Below are 16,944 nucleotides of genomic sequence, written 5' to 3'. Positions count from 1 at the left end.
CCCAGAACAAAGGTGCCTAGGTGAGGGTGGCGATGGCAGAGGAGCAGCTGTGGCCCACTGAGCGTATCCTTCTGGTACTGGAGCTGGGGGTCTTCAACTCACCCTCCTGGAGAAGGAGTCTCGGGGTGTGGGAAGACACACCTTTTCCTGATGGGCACAAAAGTGCCATCTAAGCCTGACTCCTGTGACATAGGCCAATTATGTGGACCAGGAGGTTGGGAGGGTCAAGCAAGACTGTCTCACTCTTAGTTCAAAAGATGATGTAAAGGCTCCTAATATGGAGGGCTCTGGCAGGAATACAAACGAGGCTCTCATACTTACTCTAAATATTTAAAAGTTATAAATCAGGGCTATTAAATAAAATATGACCCCCTCCTTCTATTCTGAGAAATATGTCTTCATAATGACCTTGAAGGCCGGGGCAGGTTCAGATTTAGAATCCGAAGAGTCCCGAGGCTGATCACCAAGTGAGGAGGGTGATGGCTTTCAGCCAGAGTCCACCTCTGCTCTCCGCTCCCAGCCCCCACTGCACACCTATATGCTGTCCTCACCTGAACAGACAGCACCCTCAAGGCCATTGGCGAGGTCACCCTAAATTGGATGAACACAGGATAGACCCCTTGGTGGCTTGTGGCCATGCGAGTCGTGAATTCTGGGACCTGGAACATGACCCAGCATGAGGTGAGGTAGACATATCCCCTTCCAGGTTCCTCAGACCTCAAGTAGGAGATAAGGCTTAGCTCAAGGAGGGCCAGACAGAAGCAACTCAGGGAGTCTGGCAAGCCCGTACCAGGTGAAAAAACTGAGACCAAGATGGCAACAAAACCAGCAGCCTGTTTCCTGCCTGTCATGGAAACCGGGGCTGCTCCTTTCGAGTCTGTGCTCAACTTTTATCAAACTCTTTTACCAGTCTAGAGAATTGACAGCTCCTGGGAGGCAGGGTAGGCCTGAGGCTTCTCTCACACTCTTTCCCCCACTAAGTCCAGATTTGGGAGTTCAAATTCTAAGGCAGATCTGAACTTCTACAGGTCCGGCCTGGTTTTGAGCCCTTTCCGGGGCTGGAGACACACAGCTGGGGTCAACCCCACCAGCCTCAACCTTTAACTAAAGACTAGTTTTCCTTTTTTTTCCCCCATTATTTTAATTTTTTAAAAAAGACTTAGACAGTCACCTCTGGAGAGAAATTATGGGTTTCAAGCGCTCTCAACAAAGAAATGTAAAGCCGGCATTTTAAATTTGGTTCTTATTCACTGCTGGAAAGTATTAGAACGAAGATTACAAATTTAATAATGTAACACGGCGGGAGCTGGCCCGGCCTCGGCTCTGGGAGAGTAATTTGTTTCTGCCTTCCAGCTGCCATTTCCCTGCCTCCTGGTATCAGCCAGACCAGCCTGGTGACACACTCCTGACTCCTCTCTGGTGCTCTGGCCCATGCAGCAGCCCAGACATTAGCCCATCACAGGCCTGGCTAAGGGCCCTTGCTGGGATAGAGAGATACATGTCAGAAGAACCACTATGTGCAAAGGGAGCCATCCCTGACTTCTATCTCCATTCCTCCCTTGAGGCTCAAGAGGTCTTTGAAGACTTGCAAACCCTAAGTCTGAGCATCAGATCCCAAACCTGCTAAGGTCAACAGGAGCTCCAACTTCCCTTCAGTCCAGGTGCAAGATTTAGCAATGGGGTGTGATCCATCATGCCACCCTGTCAACCACAAAGTCCTTTCTCTGGGCTTTCAAGAAACCAGGCCCCTTTCCACCCTGGGGCCCTTGACAGATACAGGCAATGAGAAGAGATAATATTTTTTGAGCACTATGTCTCAGGCACTGGGTGAGAGCCTGTTATCCTCACCCCTAACCTATGAGATGGCAGCAAAGCCAAGAAGCTAAGCTCAGACCCCAGAGCCAGGCAATGGACAGGGATCCTCCGCCTGAGCCCTGCTGTTGATCTTGGGTGGCCTCTTTGGTCACCCTGTGTCTTTGTTCCCTCATCTATCCCATAAGGAGAGTAGTCACTCCTCCCTAGGACAGCCATGGGGCCTGGATAAGTTAGTGAGGCAACACACACCATGTGAGTAGGGTTTATTAGCTTCACCTCCCTCCTACAGCAAGAAAGAGACTCTCCTGCATTGCAGATGACAGAGTTAAGGTCATCAGTTGCCAGTGGGAACCTGGCTCCTGACTCCTGATTCTGAAGTCCTTTGGCTTTTGCCATGCCGGGTCTATTGGAGGACGTTTGGAAGACACAAACTGGACAGCAGAATCTACCAATAATTCTATCACAGACAGACCTTAAGTTATTATCTCTTTGTGTGCACGTGCCTGAGAGAGTCAGAGGGACAGAGACAGGGTAGGATGGGCAGAACACACAGATTGTGAGAATCCAGGGCTCCACCCGTATGCCCATGGCTGTCTATCGGAATTTGGTACAGAGGCCTCCTATCCGCCCTCACCCTTGCTGCCTGCACAAGGTCAACTGTACTCATCACCCAGGTCTCAGCCTAGCTGTCCCCTCTGTCCTTCCAGGGTTCAGCTCCCTTGCCATGGCCTGCCTTGGCATGCTGCCTCATACGGCGCTTACCACGGGGATGATGGAACCATCTGTTGTTTCTCTGAGTGGTCCAATATCAACCTTCCGCACCAGACTAAGAACTCCATGAAGACAATGAGAGGGAGCTTGTCTTGGGCCTAGAACAGGACCAGGCAACAGCAACCACTGGACAAAGAAAGAGAGGAATGAAATGCTGGGAAGGGAGGGAGGAAGAGGCTTGGGACTCAGAACGGCCTGTCCTAAGCCAGTGCCCCGGGTGGGACACGGGATCACACGAGTCCCTGGAGAAAGGGAAAAGCAAAGGACCATGAGAACTCACAGTGCAAGGGAAGGAATCCAGCAGTGCTTCCCAGAAGAGGGAGAGGCACTCCAGCAGAGATACAAAAGTACAAAACTAGAGCAAGACCATCAGGTGGGGCTGGGGACATAACTCACTGGTGGAGCACTTGCTTAACATGTGTCCATCCAGGGTGTGGGAAAACAACAAAACAGCATCAGGTGCAGAGAGGCCATTTTAAGCCCGGAAGCATCAAATGCTTGCTAAAGGCAGAAATATGAGGTTAGGTAATCTGGCCCTGTCCTGTTTATCCTTCAGTCTTCACTGTCTTCTAGTGGTCAAGCAAGCCATGCCCCTAGCTGGTGAGCTGTTGCCAATCTCCCACTCACACCCTTGTCCTGACCCAGCCTCTCTTACCAGCACCTGCCTTTCTTGCCAGATGCTACCTCACTCCCTATTCTGCTGGAAACGATGGATGTGATCCACTCTGGGTGCCCATTCCAGCTCTCTGCCATTACTAAGGAAACTCCTTTGTTCTGGGTAGATAATTCAAGTGTGTCTTCTACCCTAGATATTCCCAAGCTATAGGCCTTGGTTGGACTAAGTTCACCTGTCAATAAAGTTTTATTAAGACAGTCTCTGTTCATTTACGAACAGTCTGTTTGGTCGAAAAGTTAAGACAGAGATCCAGGACCTGCAAATACCAAAATATCTGCTGTCTGGCCTCTCAGAGAATAGCTACATGCAAGCAAGTCTCCTCACAGTCTCCAATAAGGCCAATCTCCAGTCTCCCTTACTCAGAGGTCTAAAGATGTGCGATGTCCTGGCTACCTCCCTGTCTCACTTTCTCACTTCCCTCCTGGGCATCAGACCGCTTTTGTAAACTCTATGAACAATACACAATCATTATTTGGCTTTCAACTAAAAACAAAACAAACAAACAAAAAACACTTGAATCCTCATCTCAGAGTCTACATCTGAGGAAACCCAAGCATGGACAGCAGGGCGAGTGTCCTTGTCCCCCTTCTGCAAAGGACTATGCCCAATGCATACATTGCTTCTTCCACAAGCATGGGGGCCATTGCTGTTTCTCGGCTTCTCCACCATTGAGCAACCAGAGCCCTGCCAAGTTCTGGGTTCACAAAGCACCTTGAACTCACGGGTTACTGACTGCTTTGCAGCCACATGCTTGTCCATCCAGGGAAGGAACCCAAGACTCAAGAGGAGAAGGATATGCCCCGGGATCATACAGCTGGAAAATGGCAGAAATAAGATCTCAAGCCCAGATCACCCTATGACAAATCACCTCCTGCCCACCTCTCCAACTCAGGCCAGCATTCCATGGGATCCCTTGAAACTGAGTGGACCTAAATCCTTTTCAACATGGTGGACTCTGTGCCTGGAAGATGTAAAGTGAAAATCAAGGCAGATGTCCTTCAAAGTGGCACTGGGAAAGAAGGCCTGAGAAGTATCAGATATGTTCCAGAAAAATGAAAAATGCAGGAGAGGTCATGGAGCTGGGTTCAGGCCTAGGCAATGAGTCTCGACCCAGTTCTTATAAGGTGAATAATGCTAGCCAAGACGGGTCAATCCAGAGATGCATTTCATATATACGCCTTTTGATAATCAGGCCCACCTCACAGAACTACGGGCAGGTGCCAAATGACATTGCTGGGCTCAAGCACTCTCCCTACTCTAGTCGGAGGGTCCCTGAAAGCAGATGTCTGGGCCCCATCAGTGCCCTGGACAGACCCTTTACCAAGCAGAGCCATCCCACAAGTGGCTGTTCTATCTTTGAAGACCCAACCTTTGGCTGGTGGGAGCTACCTGATCCTGGAAGTTATGCCTCTGCTCCAGCTGGAAGGCTACAGACATGGGGAATTAGAAAGCTGGTTTATGATGCCACCACTCTTGGCACAAGCAGCTGAATACACATGGAGGCTCCTATGTTCCTTGCCCAGCCCACACCCATCTCTGTTGCTCCTGCTACCTATTATCAGGCAAACCTAAAGCTCAGGCTAAGTAGTTTTTGTGCAGCCTCCATCTTGCCTTTCACCTGAAACAGCCTCCAGGACCCCTAGTGTTGTCTGTGCGCTAAATCCTCCCTCGCAAGAGACTCCCAGTTCATTGTCCAGTTTGAGGGTCCCTTTTCCAATACTGATACCCACCAGAAGTTATAGCTTCCTGGGGCCAGAGGGCTTGAGGGTGGCCCAGCCCAGGCTGGATGGGCCCCAGAGACTCCTGGTCCACCGTGGGGTTGGGCCAGGGCACACGAAAGATTTTTTTCTAACTAATTAATTTTCATGGCAGGTCCCAATTAATGACACATCCTCATACCCAGGCCCAGGGTGACTGCAAGTGGCATTTTCCAGGGACACTGAGTGCCGGGATGTATGGTACAGACTTGAAGCCCCAGGTACCAGCAGGGTCCATCCATCATAGCACATGGCACCTCTGGGGTCAGGAAAGGCTCTGAGTCACGGGTGTGGGAACAGTGGTGCTTTTTCTGGCTTTCTTAACCATCTGCTGTGAGGCTTTGGACAAATGAAGGCGCCTCTCTGGTCCTCATCCAAGATAGCCAGAGTCAATCTCAAAGTTTAGAACACGCTACAATATTAGGTGCTAGCACACTTCACTTTTGGTTCATGCCAGGCTCTCTATAAAGCACTTGACAAAGCACTGACTCACTTAATCCTTATGACACCTTTGTGGTGGGAAGGGGCCCTGATAAACCCATTTTACAGATGCCTTGGAGTGGTGATGTAACTTGCCCATGGTTACTCAGTCAACACGTGGCAGGATTCAAACCCAAACCTTCCCACTGTGAAGTGTGACTCTTAACCTCTGTTCTTCCAGCCAGCCAGGATCATCCGGCTCCTGTGCAGGCCTCACGGTGTCAGGCCCAGAAATGGACACCGCCATAGGCACTTAATTCAATTTGATAACCAGAAAGGAAGGGAACATTGGAAACCTTAAGGACTGCCATGTTGGGCTGGGCCTGGTGGCACACACCTTTCATCCCAGCACTCGGGAGGCAAAGGCGAGACGATCTCTGAGTTCAGTGCCAGCCTGGTCTACCAAGTGAATTCTAAAACATCCAGGGCTACCATTGGAAACCCTATCTGAGAAAAAAATAAGTAAATAAATAACAGATAAAGAGTGCCATGCTGGCTATGGGAGTGTGCTGAGGAGCAGCGGCGGGAGGTGGGTAGACAGTTTCTCTCATGTTCTCTGGTGCTTGCTAGTCAGATCTTCCCAACACAGCTGTTTTCATCACAACAGTAACAGACCCGGCTTGTACAGGTGCTCAAACCCGTAAGTGAGCAGGAGGATTCAATGAATGGGGAGGGGGGTGCTCAGGACATTTCTCAGAGGAGCTTTCATACTTTAATTCTAGAATATGCATACGCTAACGTCCAAAATCCCTACTTAATTTTTTGTTTGTCTGTTTGTTTGTTTGTTTGTTTTGTGAGATGGGGTCTTACTAGGTATCCCTGGCTATCCTGGAAATTGCTCTGTAGCCCAGGCTGGCCTCGAACTCAGAGACTGGCCTGCCTCTACCTCCTGAGGGCTTATTTTTAAAATTACTCAATGACCTGCCCACCAAAGATCAGCTAAAGAGAAATTCTGAATGAAGGGACTTGGGGTGGAAATAGGTGGGAAGGAAAGCCTTTTCTCTCTGGGAGCCTCACTTGTATCTAAACTAAGCCCAACAGACTTTTGCTTGGAAGACAGGGATACTGACTCTTGGGGGCACGTAGGCAGGCACCTCAGTAAACTGACTGCTGTTTGAAGACCTGAGCCTAACTCCCTCCCCCCCAAAAAAAATGCCCAAAAGATCCTGGGTATGGTGGAACACCCTTTTAATCCCTTGTACCTGCCTACTACAGGGAGGTAGAGACTGGTGGGTCCCCGAGGCTCACTGTCCAGCCAGCCTAGACTAACTGTGAAGCTCCAGGGAAATGAGAGACTTTGACTTAAAGATGAATGGTTCCTGAAGAACAACACCTAAGATCACCCTCCGGCTTCCAGAACACATATGCATACCTGTGCACATAAAACGCACTCACACAAACACACATACACGCACGCACACAGATGTGACCAGAGGAAACACCAAAATTCACTGCTGGGCAGACTCCTCTTCTCTGACACCTAATGCAACCCCTCAGGCTCCACGGGCACACAGTGAGCCATCACGTAGGCCCAGGCACCCCCACCCTAGCCTGTAGTGTGCTCCCACCCTCCCACCTTTCAACAAGCCATGCTGGCATGTCACCTCATTTCCTATCATGACAGGAAAGGCAGCAGCTCCCGTTTCTCATGTGCCGTACAGACGGAGGATCTCTATTTTGTGCAGCATTTTGCACCACCCAAGGCTGAAGCCCGGACCACCTCCCTGCAATGGACTCACAGCTAGCACGATGCAGATGTAGGCCCAGGACACTGCTACCCCACATCACCCCTCCAGGAGTACACTCCGGTCCACAAACTAGTCACACCCCATCAGCAAACTAGTTCTAGGTGCCTTATCTTCTTACTTTGAGTTTTATTTGGGCCACACAAGAAATTTATGACTTCCTGGGGTCCACCTCCTGCTAACCCTTCCCTAGAAACTGGCCAGCCCGTCTCAGAAGCATCTCGATAAACTGACTCAGCCAGCCCCTTGGCAGCACTTCCCAGCGGTATGCCTTCTACAATCCATGATCCCTTTGACTTACTTCTCCCCGGTTGAGGCTGTCCTCGGATGAACCCTGTGTGTGCACACATGGTCCTGCCTACTTCTCATGAGTGCAGGGGAGGACAGTGGCCCCTTCCATCCAGTGAAAGGTGCTGGACCTGGACCCTCTGAGATCCCAGGGCTGCCTGTGTCTAGCCCTCGGCTTGTTGCATCTTCTAAGCCAGATTGGCACATTCATCATTTGCTGACATGGCCTCCCAGAGGATTCAGGGAGCTCACTGTAAGTCTCACACAGCTGAGGTTCTTCTGGGCCAGAGACCATGAAGACGACAGCCAGCACACAAGCCTAAGATACAGGGGGGCACATTTAAAGGCCCTTCATTTGAGCTGGGGAGATTGTTCAGTTGCTAAGGTCCTTGCCACAAAAGCATGAGAATCTGAGTTTGATCTCCAGAACCTACATTAAAAAAAAAAAAAAAAAAAGCCACATATGGTAGACATATTTGTAATCCCAGGGCTGGGAAAGTGGAGACAGCAGTCCAGTGGCCAGCCAACCTAGCATCCTTGGGGAGTTCCTTGTCTCAAAACACAAGGTATGACACCTAAGGTTGACTTCTGGCCTCTACACATTCACAAACATGTACACATGATACGGGTGGGGTGGGGTGCCGGGGAGACAGAGACAGAGAGACGGACAGACAGAGGGAGAGGAAGAGGGATATGGAGAGAGCAGGGAGAGAGCTGGTTTGTCCCAGTCTGAATAGGAAACCCTGGAGTGTCTCTGTGTGTGTGTGTGTGTGTGTGTGTGTGTGTGTGTGTGCACAGTCTGCCTGCGGACAGACCTAGGTCATTCTGGGACTCATTGCTCAAATAGATGGGGCAGCCCTAGTGGCCACCACTGGCCAAGATCTACTGTAAATTGGGTATTGGGCACACAACCTCTGTGATCCCAGTCACTGAGGCCACAACCCTCTGTTTCCAGCTCTGAAGATGTGTATTATATAACCCATCCTTCACAGCAGTCTTCCAGGTGCCCTCTATGCTCACAGCCCATTTTACAGAGAGGAAAATTAAGTGCAGAGAGAAGTGACTTGCCCCAGGGTCCCCCAAGGTCAATGAGTTAGAAGTGGTAAGACTAAAGCAGTGTCTGCAGTCCCCAAGCCTTGCTTTCGAGGGCAGGCAGGGCGAGCAGGAAGAGCTCCACAGTACCTTCCAATGTTAGCATCAAGGAAGCCATGCTGTGCACTCAGTCACAGACACCTGATTCCAAAGACAGGGCCGAAGAGGAGTCCTGCCTGGGTCCTTCACCATGTCTCTACTCACATGGGGGCCTTTTCTTTCCCCTCTCTGAGCCCCAGTTCCCCCACCAGATAATCCTGACACCTTCCTACCAGGATGTGATGATCTGACTCCTCGCCTGACTCTACCTACATCTGTTCCCTAAATCACACTGACCTCAGGACCTTTGCCCTGGAGCACCTATGTAGAAAAGCCTCCTCCCCATGGCTGGATTCTTTGTCACTTAGGCTTCAACTCTACTACGGTCACTGCCCCAGCTTCTCCTGACTACTTGATGTTATCTCCTCCCTCATCATTGAGCACAATCTGAAAATACGTATTTTTTAATTGATTACATAGTTATTGTCTATATGCCTTGGGTCAGGACATAGCCCTACAAGAGCAGAAACCATGACTGACCCGCTCCCCAATCCATCTCCAGCACTGAGAATGCAGTTTGGCACCGAATAACTTAATGAACAAATGCCAGAAAAGAGGACTAGACTCAACAGCCAAAACTCTGGACCATGTGACCTTGGCTAGCCATCCTGTCCCCTGAGCCTCAGTTTCCCTCTTTGCCTAACGTGGAAATTCGACCATACACTATACTCCAGTGGACCTTCCAAGACAGCTTGTCTTAGAAAGCCCAGTTTGGTCCATCCAAAGCAGGCAGCTAGCCAGGGTCCCGGCAGTGGCTACTCTGTCCCCAACTCCACCTGTGTCCCTGCCCAGCCACACGGCCCTCTCACTCCCCCACCGCAGAAACTGTTAATGAAGTGCACACTGCTCAATGCAGTTACAATTACGGGGGCTAAGAATAAGGCGCTGACATCAGCCTCGTCAGTTTCCAAGTGAATCAGAAGGGAAGGGGGGGAGGAGGGAGGAGGGGAGTGGTGCTCTGGAGCTGTCAAGTAGAAATAGCACAGCGTTAAATATAATCCAGTCCTGGCCTACATGGTTCTGCAGAGGCAGGTGATGGCTGGGCCCTCAGGGCCAGGGCAGACAAGTGGATCCTTCAAGGAGGTCATACAACCACAGCTGCCGCTGTCCAGCTGATGGGGACCATCCAGGAATGGTGGCCTGCAGCAGGCCATCAGTCCCTGGGGTGCTTATATAAGCCAAACAGACCCCTGTACCCTGGCCTTGTCATTTGCTATTATAACAGCCCCTCATCTCCAGAGCTGGAAGGTAAGCCTCCAGGCAAATACATTGGGCTGGGATCACCACCCACAGAGGGCTCCAGCTGACTAGGATTCGGCATCCGTAAAATGGGCATGTCGGTAGCAGCAGTCAACGCCTCCCTTGCTGTAGAGTCCCATGAGGTCGTGGAACGCAGTGGACACCACTGAGGAAGCCCTTCAGCCGCTTCATTTTTACCTCCCTGAGAGATGCTCTGACCAAGATCATTATCTCTCCCCCGAAACCTGAACTCCAGAAGGTGAAGAAGGGATTTGCTTGAGGCCACAAGGCCTGGAGTCAAGTTCAAGCTCTATCTTTCACAAGAAGACAGTGAATGGTGCAGACCCTGGGAACCAGTGGTACTTTTTTTTTTTTTTTTTTTTTTTTTGATACTTTCTTAAAAAGTCATTCGATGATGGTTGTTGGGTAGAAGAAGGGCTGGAGACAAAGAAGAGCAGCTGGGGGAGGGAGGCTGCTGCCGCCCTCCAGTTCCACTCTCCTCAGTCCATCTGCCCCCTCAATTCAGCCTCCAGCTGGAGAATGGCAAGGAGGGAGACAAGGCCTCAACCCCCAAAGGGAACCAAGGTACACATACCTTTCTGTCCCCCTTCCCCACCTAGCACAGCCTGAGTGAGTTTGGTAGGTGCAAACCAAGGAAGTTGGAGCTGAAGGATGGGAAGACAAATCATCCAAGGAGGTAATAAGGAAAGAGCCCTGGGAATTGGAAAAGAAGGACATGCGTGTGTGCCGTGCGTGCGTCTGTCCATGCCTGTGTGCCTGAGCGCGTGCCACGTGTGCCGTGTGTGCGTGCATGCTTTCCTGAGATGATTCCCTCAGGATGATTTGATTCAAGTGCTTTAATCCACACACTCACCTCACTGCTCAACTTGGACTATAAAGGCCCTTGGCTTGAGATACTGCCAGGCTTCTGTTTTCCAAATCTAGAAGTCTCTCCAGTCGCCAATTTACAGGAGATGATGAAGCCGCGGGTGATGGCGCACACCCGTAATCCGAGCGCTCAGGAAGCTGAGGCAGGAGGAGTTTGAGGAAAGCCTGACCTGCCAGTGCTACTTTCTAAGACCCTTTCTCAAAAGCAAACAAGGAGATTACAGTTCTGGGTGGAAAACTGGGGGTGTGGGTAATGGATGTCAGTGAAGAAAAGGGATGCAAGAAGAGGTCTCCCCTGGGGTGAAGAAGGGAAAGGAGGCCCCTAGCACCCAGACTCATGGCTTCAAGGTGGCCCCATCATGAAGATAGGACATACTAGGGCCTCCCTGCATTGTGTACCCAGCCCAGCCCCCTTCTGGAGCTGAAGGGCTCACTCTGTTCCCACTGTTTCTAGGGGAAGGAGCGGGGCAGCAGGACATTTTGTTTCCCAGACGGAGCTCAGGTCAAATTTCAAGGACAAAAGTTAGCACTTGGCCTGGGAAAGAAAACTCCGCCAAATCCTGCAAATTTGGGAAGGAGGTCGAGATTTCAGTGTGGTCATGCCAGGTGCCTGGGGGTGCTGGCAGGAACTAAAACCCTCATTTCCCCCTGCCAAGGTCTGTCTGGCAGGAAATGGGTCGCCTCACCTCCTTAAAGTAGCTCAAACAACCACCTCCATTTCCCCTTCGTTCAAAACCGGGGGTGGGGATGAGGGCTGTGATACTAGCTGTGGATCCCACCCACCAAGCTCCCCTCGAGAAGATTTGGTCTAAGCGGAAGAGGGAGGTGCCATGAAAGGCTTTCCAGCCCAGAGATGTGGCCTAAACTGCTAGGAGAGGGACTGGTAGCCGGCTGGTGTTGCCATGGTAACTTCCTCCCTGAGCTGGATCGAAGCATCCATCCTATGGGCAAATCAGAGCTGGCTGCTCCAGCTTCTCCGCCCTCTTACTGGGCGGGCGGGGGAGAACTAGATGCCAAATCACTTGGTCAGGCTCAGGAATACTAGCCTCAGGTCCAGACCCTGATGAAACAACTCCTTTTGGTATCTACTAGAGAGGGGATACAGCCCTCCTCCCCTAGGAACTGGCCTTTGGAGGTGCTGATTAGAAAGAGGAGGGAAATGATGAGCCAGAATGCTTCCCACCTTCATTGGACTTGAAAGACCCCTGAAACACCCACCTTTTAGGCACTTCAAAGAAAGAGGGCCCAGTTCTACCTCCATAAACTACAATGCAATAAGACTACCCTATTAAAATGATGACAGGAAACATCTTGAAAATCAAGATTTTCTTTGCTGAAATGCACAGGAGTCTTCTTGATGGCCACGCTCAGTGACAACTCCCACTTGTTAGTAAGACAGATCAGAACTAGCATGCATTGAGACCCACCTCATGCCAGGCACTGTGCTAAGCCCTTTGCATAGTAAGCAGCATAGCTGAAAGCAAGTGTGCTTGAATCTGTTTGCCCAGATGTATACCCTAACTCCCTCGATTCCTGGCTAAACGACCTTGAAGGGATTACTCTGCCTAGACCTCAGTTTTCTTATCTGAAAATGGGGATGTTACACAGGATATTAATTGTATGGGGGATGTTATGAGGAAAGATTAAAATAATGCATTTTTAAGCGCCTAGAAAGACAGGTAGCACACGGTAATAGTTTTTAAATCGTTGACCCAATGGAGTCTACTGGGAGCACTATTATTATTTTTTTCTCATAGAGGTGAGGAAAATAGGGTCGAATGTCCAGCTCCTACCCACCCTAGTTGCAAAACCATGGCCAGAAAGCCTGAGCAACAAAGACCTGGCCACAAATATCCAAGTGTCCCCGAGTTCCCGCCTCTTTAAAGCCCCAGTGTCCTTGGGAACAAGACAAGGCAATAGCACCATCCAAGATGTATCCAGAACATCAAAAGAGAGCTTTCTCTTGACAGGCACTGTAGCAACCTGCAGTGATCCTTTTCTTGGGCTCAAGGGTGATAGAAAGACGCAGGAAGAGAAGGCAGCCTCTTCACCCCACTGCCTGACGCTTCTAAGTCCAAAGAAGGGGTGTGCTCTGCCCCATTTAAAGCTAACAAGAAGTCTCCTCCTCAGCCTATGACTCAGGAAGGTAGCTAGAGACAGCATGAGAGCCTTGAAGATGGCTCTGGCCTAATCTAATGGATAGCGAAAGATGTATTGACAAGAGTTGGAAGCAGCAGCAAAGGGGAGGCTCCCAGATGAGCCTGAGCCTGTCAGGGACACACTTCAGAAATGGAGCCACCAAGGACAGACAGGGAGAAAAAAAGGGGGAGGGTGGTAGTGGGAGAGGGGAGAAAGGCAGGAGGAGTCAAGTCTGTGCTGACCATCTCTGGCTAAGCCAGTGACCCCAGACCTTATTCCAACTGCCTTTACAAATTACTTCAGCTCAGTGCTGTTTTAAGGGAAATGAACCCAAAAGGTTTCTTTTAGGGGAAAATGAACAAACGAATGAGCCGGGCAAGAGAAATTAAGCTTCCAACTTTCACCAGCCCCTCATTGTTCTTCTGGATGTGGAAGCAGACTTTATCCCCTGCCCTCCCAAGCTCGGGGCAGCCTTAGGGATGAGCAGACAGGGAACCTGAGAGGTCCAGACAGAGCCCTGGGCCGCCAACCGCTCCCGGAGGCCTCCTCACCTGGGAACCATTTTCTGCACAGTGAGATCCAGCTTTTGAAAAATCCTCCTCCAGAAAGAGACACCACTGGTGTTCTGAGGGAAGTCAGAAACCCAGTTCTGCTCTGAGCTTTGTACAGGAGACACCAAATGACCTTGGCTAATACATGTACACACATATACGGACACACACGGGGGCTTCAGTCATCCTCACACATACTCACAGGCACACAGCCCAGACCCCAGGTATTTGGGGCCTAGGAGGGCTGGAGAAGGTGATTTATGGGTCTCTTACGAGAGAAATACAAGCATTTGAAGAAACTCACTTAAGAGGGAGAGAAATTAGACTGACGTTTAGAAATACTGTTAATATCATCAAGGAAGTTATCTTCGAGCAAAATGGAACCAAGAGTGAGTCCTGCAATACAGAGCCAAGGTGCCCGACCCGCAACATGCAGCATGACTTTGGAGAAAAACCAAACCACGTCTGTCTCTGACACTCCTCCACACCTGTGTCCCTGCCCTCCTGCCCAGCTTGTCTCTTGAGACACAAGCCAGTGGCCTGCTGAACTTTGGCAGCGTACCCTGCCGTCAGCTCAGGGCTGGAAGCCTGGTCTCTCTCCACAGATGCTCCAAAGGCTCCACCCTCATCCCTCTGGCTAGCCTGATCCCCCCACCTCCCGAGTTAGCTGTAGTAGAGGCCACCGCACCAAGGACCCCTCCCCAGATCCACTTCACCTGTCTTGTCTAGAATCATTAATCCCACACTCGTCAGCTCTATGAAGAGGAAGCTGAGCTCCCGAGCCCTAGTTTGATCTGAGAGATGGTGTGTCCGTAGACTGTATGTGTAGCAACCATTTTAATCCCCAACCTACTCTTATCTCCAGGTCAACAGAAAATTCTATCCGATGCTGACCTCACCTATCACCATTTGCTCACCACTCACAAGCTTTTCTTTTCCCATCTGTCCTCCTTAGGTGAGCACCCATTGCCCACCACTCCATCCCATAATAGAACCTCGACAGAAAACTCCAGCAGGCAGGGAGCTGAAACCTGAGCTCTTGAATCCCCTAAACTAGGCAGTAAAATTGGGGGGGGGGGTAGTGCATATATGCTTTTTCCTCTTAAAAGATAATCTGTATTTTAATCAGTATTGAACACACTTGCTCCCACACACACACTCCTCTTCCCCGCCCTTCATTGACTTCAAATACTCTCAAATTATCAGTTAAAAAACCATCTCACTCCACCCTCTCATCCCTCCCCCCTTGCATCTGAGGCAGCGTCATCTGCGTTTCCCAGATGAGGAAACTGAGGCTCCCCATGGCATGGCTTCCCCAAGGTCACAGCTTGTATGCAGACTGGAACCCGATTCTAACTCCTAATCCTAACACTCTTTGGGGGACCTCTCACCCAAACCTTCTAGGTACCCCCACCTGTTGTCGGATTTCCTTCTTTACCCCAGAACCAAACTCACAGCCCTCTGTACCCTCTGCCTTGTCCCAGGATCCAAGAGCCGATTTGCTCCCCAGCCCTGGGCTGCCACCGGATTTTTGGAGTTTCTTTGTATTGTTGCAGGCCTAGAAGCAGAAGGTTTGAGTTGCGGGTCGGCAGCTGGGTTCAGCCCATCCAGAAAGGCCACCCCAGGGACAAGAGCACCTCAAGTCAGGGGCACACATTGGAGGGTGCGCTGGTGTAGTTAGCACTTAAACTGCCTTATACATCCCTGGGGAAGAAAGAGGAAAGGCCAGCAGACACCGGGCCAGTTCTGCGCGGCCCGCCCCAATCTGATTAGAGTCTGGAGCTCCAGCCTGTGGGGGGAAGGGAATGAGAAACAAATCGGGGGCACTTCAGGCTTTGGCCGCTGAACACGGGGGTCTTCGGGAGAGAGCCTCTGGATGCAGCTAAGACAAAGACCTCCGGAGGAGGTAAGGTCTATGCGCCACCGCCAAGGATCAGGGGCACGTCGGAAGCCCAGGGGTGAGGAGGCCTAAACCCTAAGATATGACTAGGGGGCATATACCAGACTTAGGCGGGGACAAGTCGGGTTGAGTCCGGGGAGAGGGTCGAGGAGGAGTCCTGTATGTGCACATAAGGAGGGAGAGTTGGATCCAGACGATCCAACAGCTCACCTGCATGAGAAGGGGTAAGCGCAGGGTCCCTGGGGCGCGCGTTGGGGGGTGGGGGGGCCGGGGAAGGCAGGACCAGAGCTCATCCTAGACCCCTGGGGTCCTGAGGGAGTGGAAGAGGTCCCTGGGTGTCTATCCGAGAGGGACCGGGAGTGCAGTGGAGACAGTGGCCGCCTCTCCCGGACAACCCGGATCCCCGAGGGTCCCTGGCATCTGGACCCAGTGAGACAGCCCACCTCCCCGGGAGGTAGGCGGACAGCAGCGCGCTCACCTGCGTCCTCATCGTCGAAGGAGTTCATGCACGGGAAGTAGATGGCGAGCGCCTCGAAGGAGGCGGACAGGCTGAGGCGGCTCTGCGAGCGCTCCATGCCCGCGCCCGCGCCAGGAGCCTCGGCCGCGGCGGCGGCGGGCGGCTTGGGCAGCTTGGCCGCCCCATTCTTGACGCGGAGTACGGCGCGCGGCGTGGTGGCGGCGGCCCGGGGCTCCGCGGGCAGGCGGCGAGGCTGGCGGCGGGTCGCAGAGGGCCGGACCCTGGCGGCGCGTGGAGCCGGAGACGCGCGGTGCTCGCGGTGCTCGCGGTGCTCGCGGTGCTCTCGGCGGCGGCGGCGGCGGTGGCGGCGCAGAGCGCTCTGGCCCGCGGCGCCCCCAGTCTGCCTGGCGCGCGGGGCGGGCCGGAGCCGAGCGGCGCAGCCAATCGCCGAGGCCCGGGGGAGGGGGCGCCGCGGGCGGGGCGTGGGAGCCGAGAGGGTGCGGGCTGCACGGCCGCTGCCAAGCCGGCAGGTGCAGGAACCCGCCGCAAGGCTGTCTGCGCCCGGCTGCTGCGGCGGCGGCTGCGGCTGAACCTCCAGTGCCCTCTCTGACCTGTGACCGTGGGTCCTCAGACTCGCTCCAGAGGCAGGTGTCCAGTAAATACCGCCCCCCCATCCAAGCAGGCCTCACCCAGATACCCAGAAACCCTGATGCGTCCAGAGGGACACAGTCCAAGAAATCCAAGAAACCTGCCAGAAACACAAGCACTCACAAGGGTTTATTCACTGGCCAAGAGAGATCTCGGGGACAGAGGGACACCTGGGCAAACACACCTTCATAGACACCTGAAGAGACAATCTATAGGCACACAGAGACCTCCTAGAGAGATAGTGGCAGACACACCAGCCGGCAACCTCAGAGGGTACACACAGACCTGCAGAGTCACAGGGAGCAACAGGCGGGATGTGTCCTCTCGCATAGCGGGACCCTCAGATCCCACAAACCCCACAGTTTAGACACACACACACACCTTCTCATGCACCCACGC

At 52.1% G+C, this 16,944-nt stretch overlaps 1 protein-coding gene across 2 annotated transcripts in view; it reads right to left on the bottom strand.

The window, feature by feature from the left end:
- Positions 1 to 16,244, bottom strand: part of Rims4 (regulating synaptic membrane exocytosis 4) — a 59,495-nt gene extending 43,251 nt beyond the window's left edge. For both annotated transcript variants that reach the window (XM_021636333.2, XM_021636334.2), the window contains exon 1: positions 15,919 to 16,244. In XM_021636333.2, the coding sequence (XP_021492008.1) occupies positions 15,919 to 16,015 (97 nt within the window). In that variant the 5' untranslated portion in view covers positions 16,016 to 16,244. The remainder of the gene's footprint in view (positions 1 to 15,918) is intronic.
- Positions 16,245 to 16,944: the final 700 nt, after the last annotated feature.

The sequence above is a fragment of the Meriones unguiculatus genome, chromosome 4 (assembly GCF_030254825.1).
Source record: "Meriones unguiculatus strain TT.TT164.6M chromosome 4, Bangor_MerUng_6.1, whole genome shotgun sequence".
Lineage (NCBI taxonomy): Eukaryota > Metazoa > Chordata > Mammalia > Rodentia > Muridae > Meriones > Meriones unguiculatus.
The sequence above is the reverse complement of the archived record's forward strand: the minus strand, read 5'-3'. Positions and strand labels throughout refer to the sequence as shown.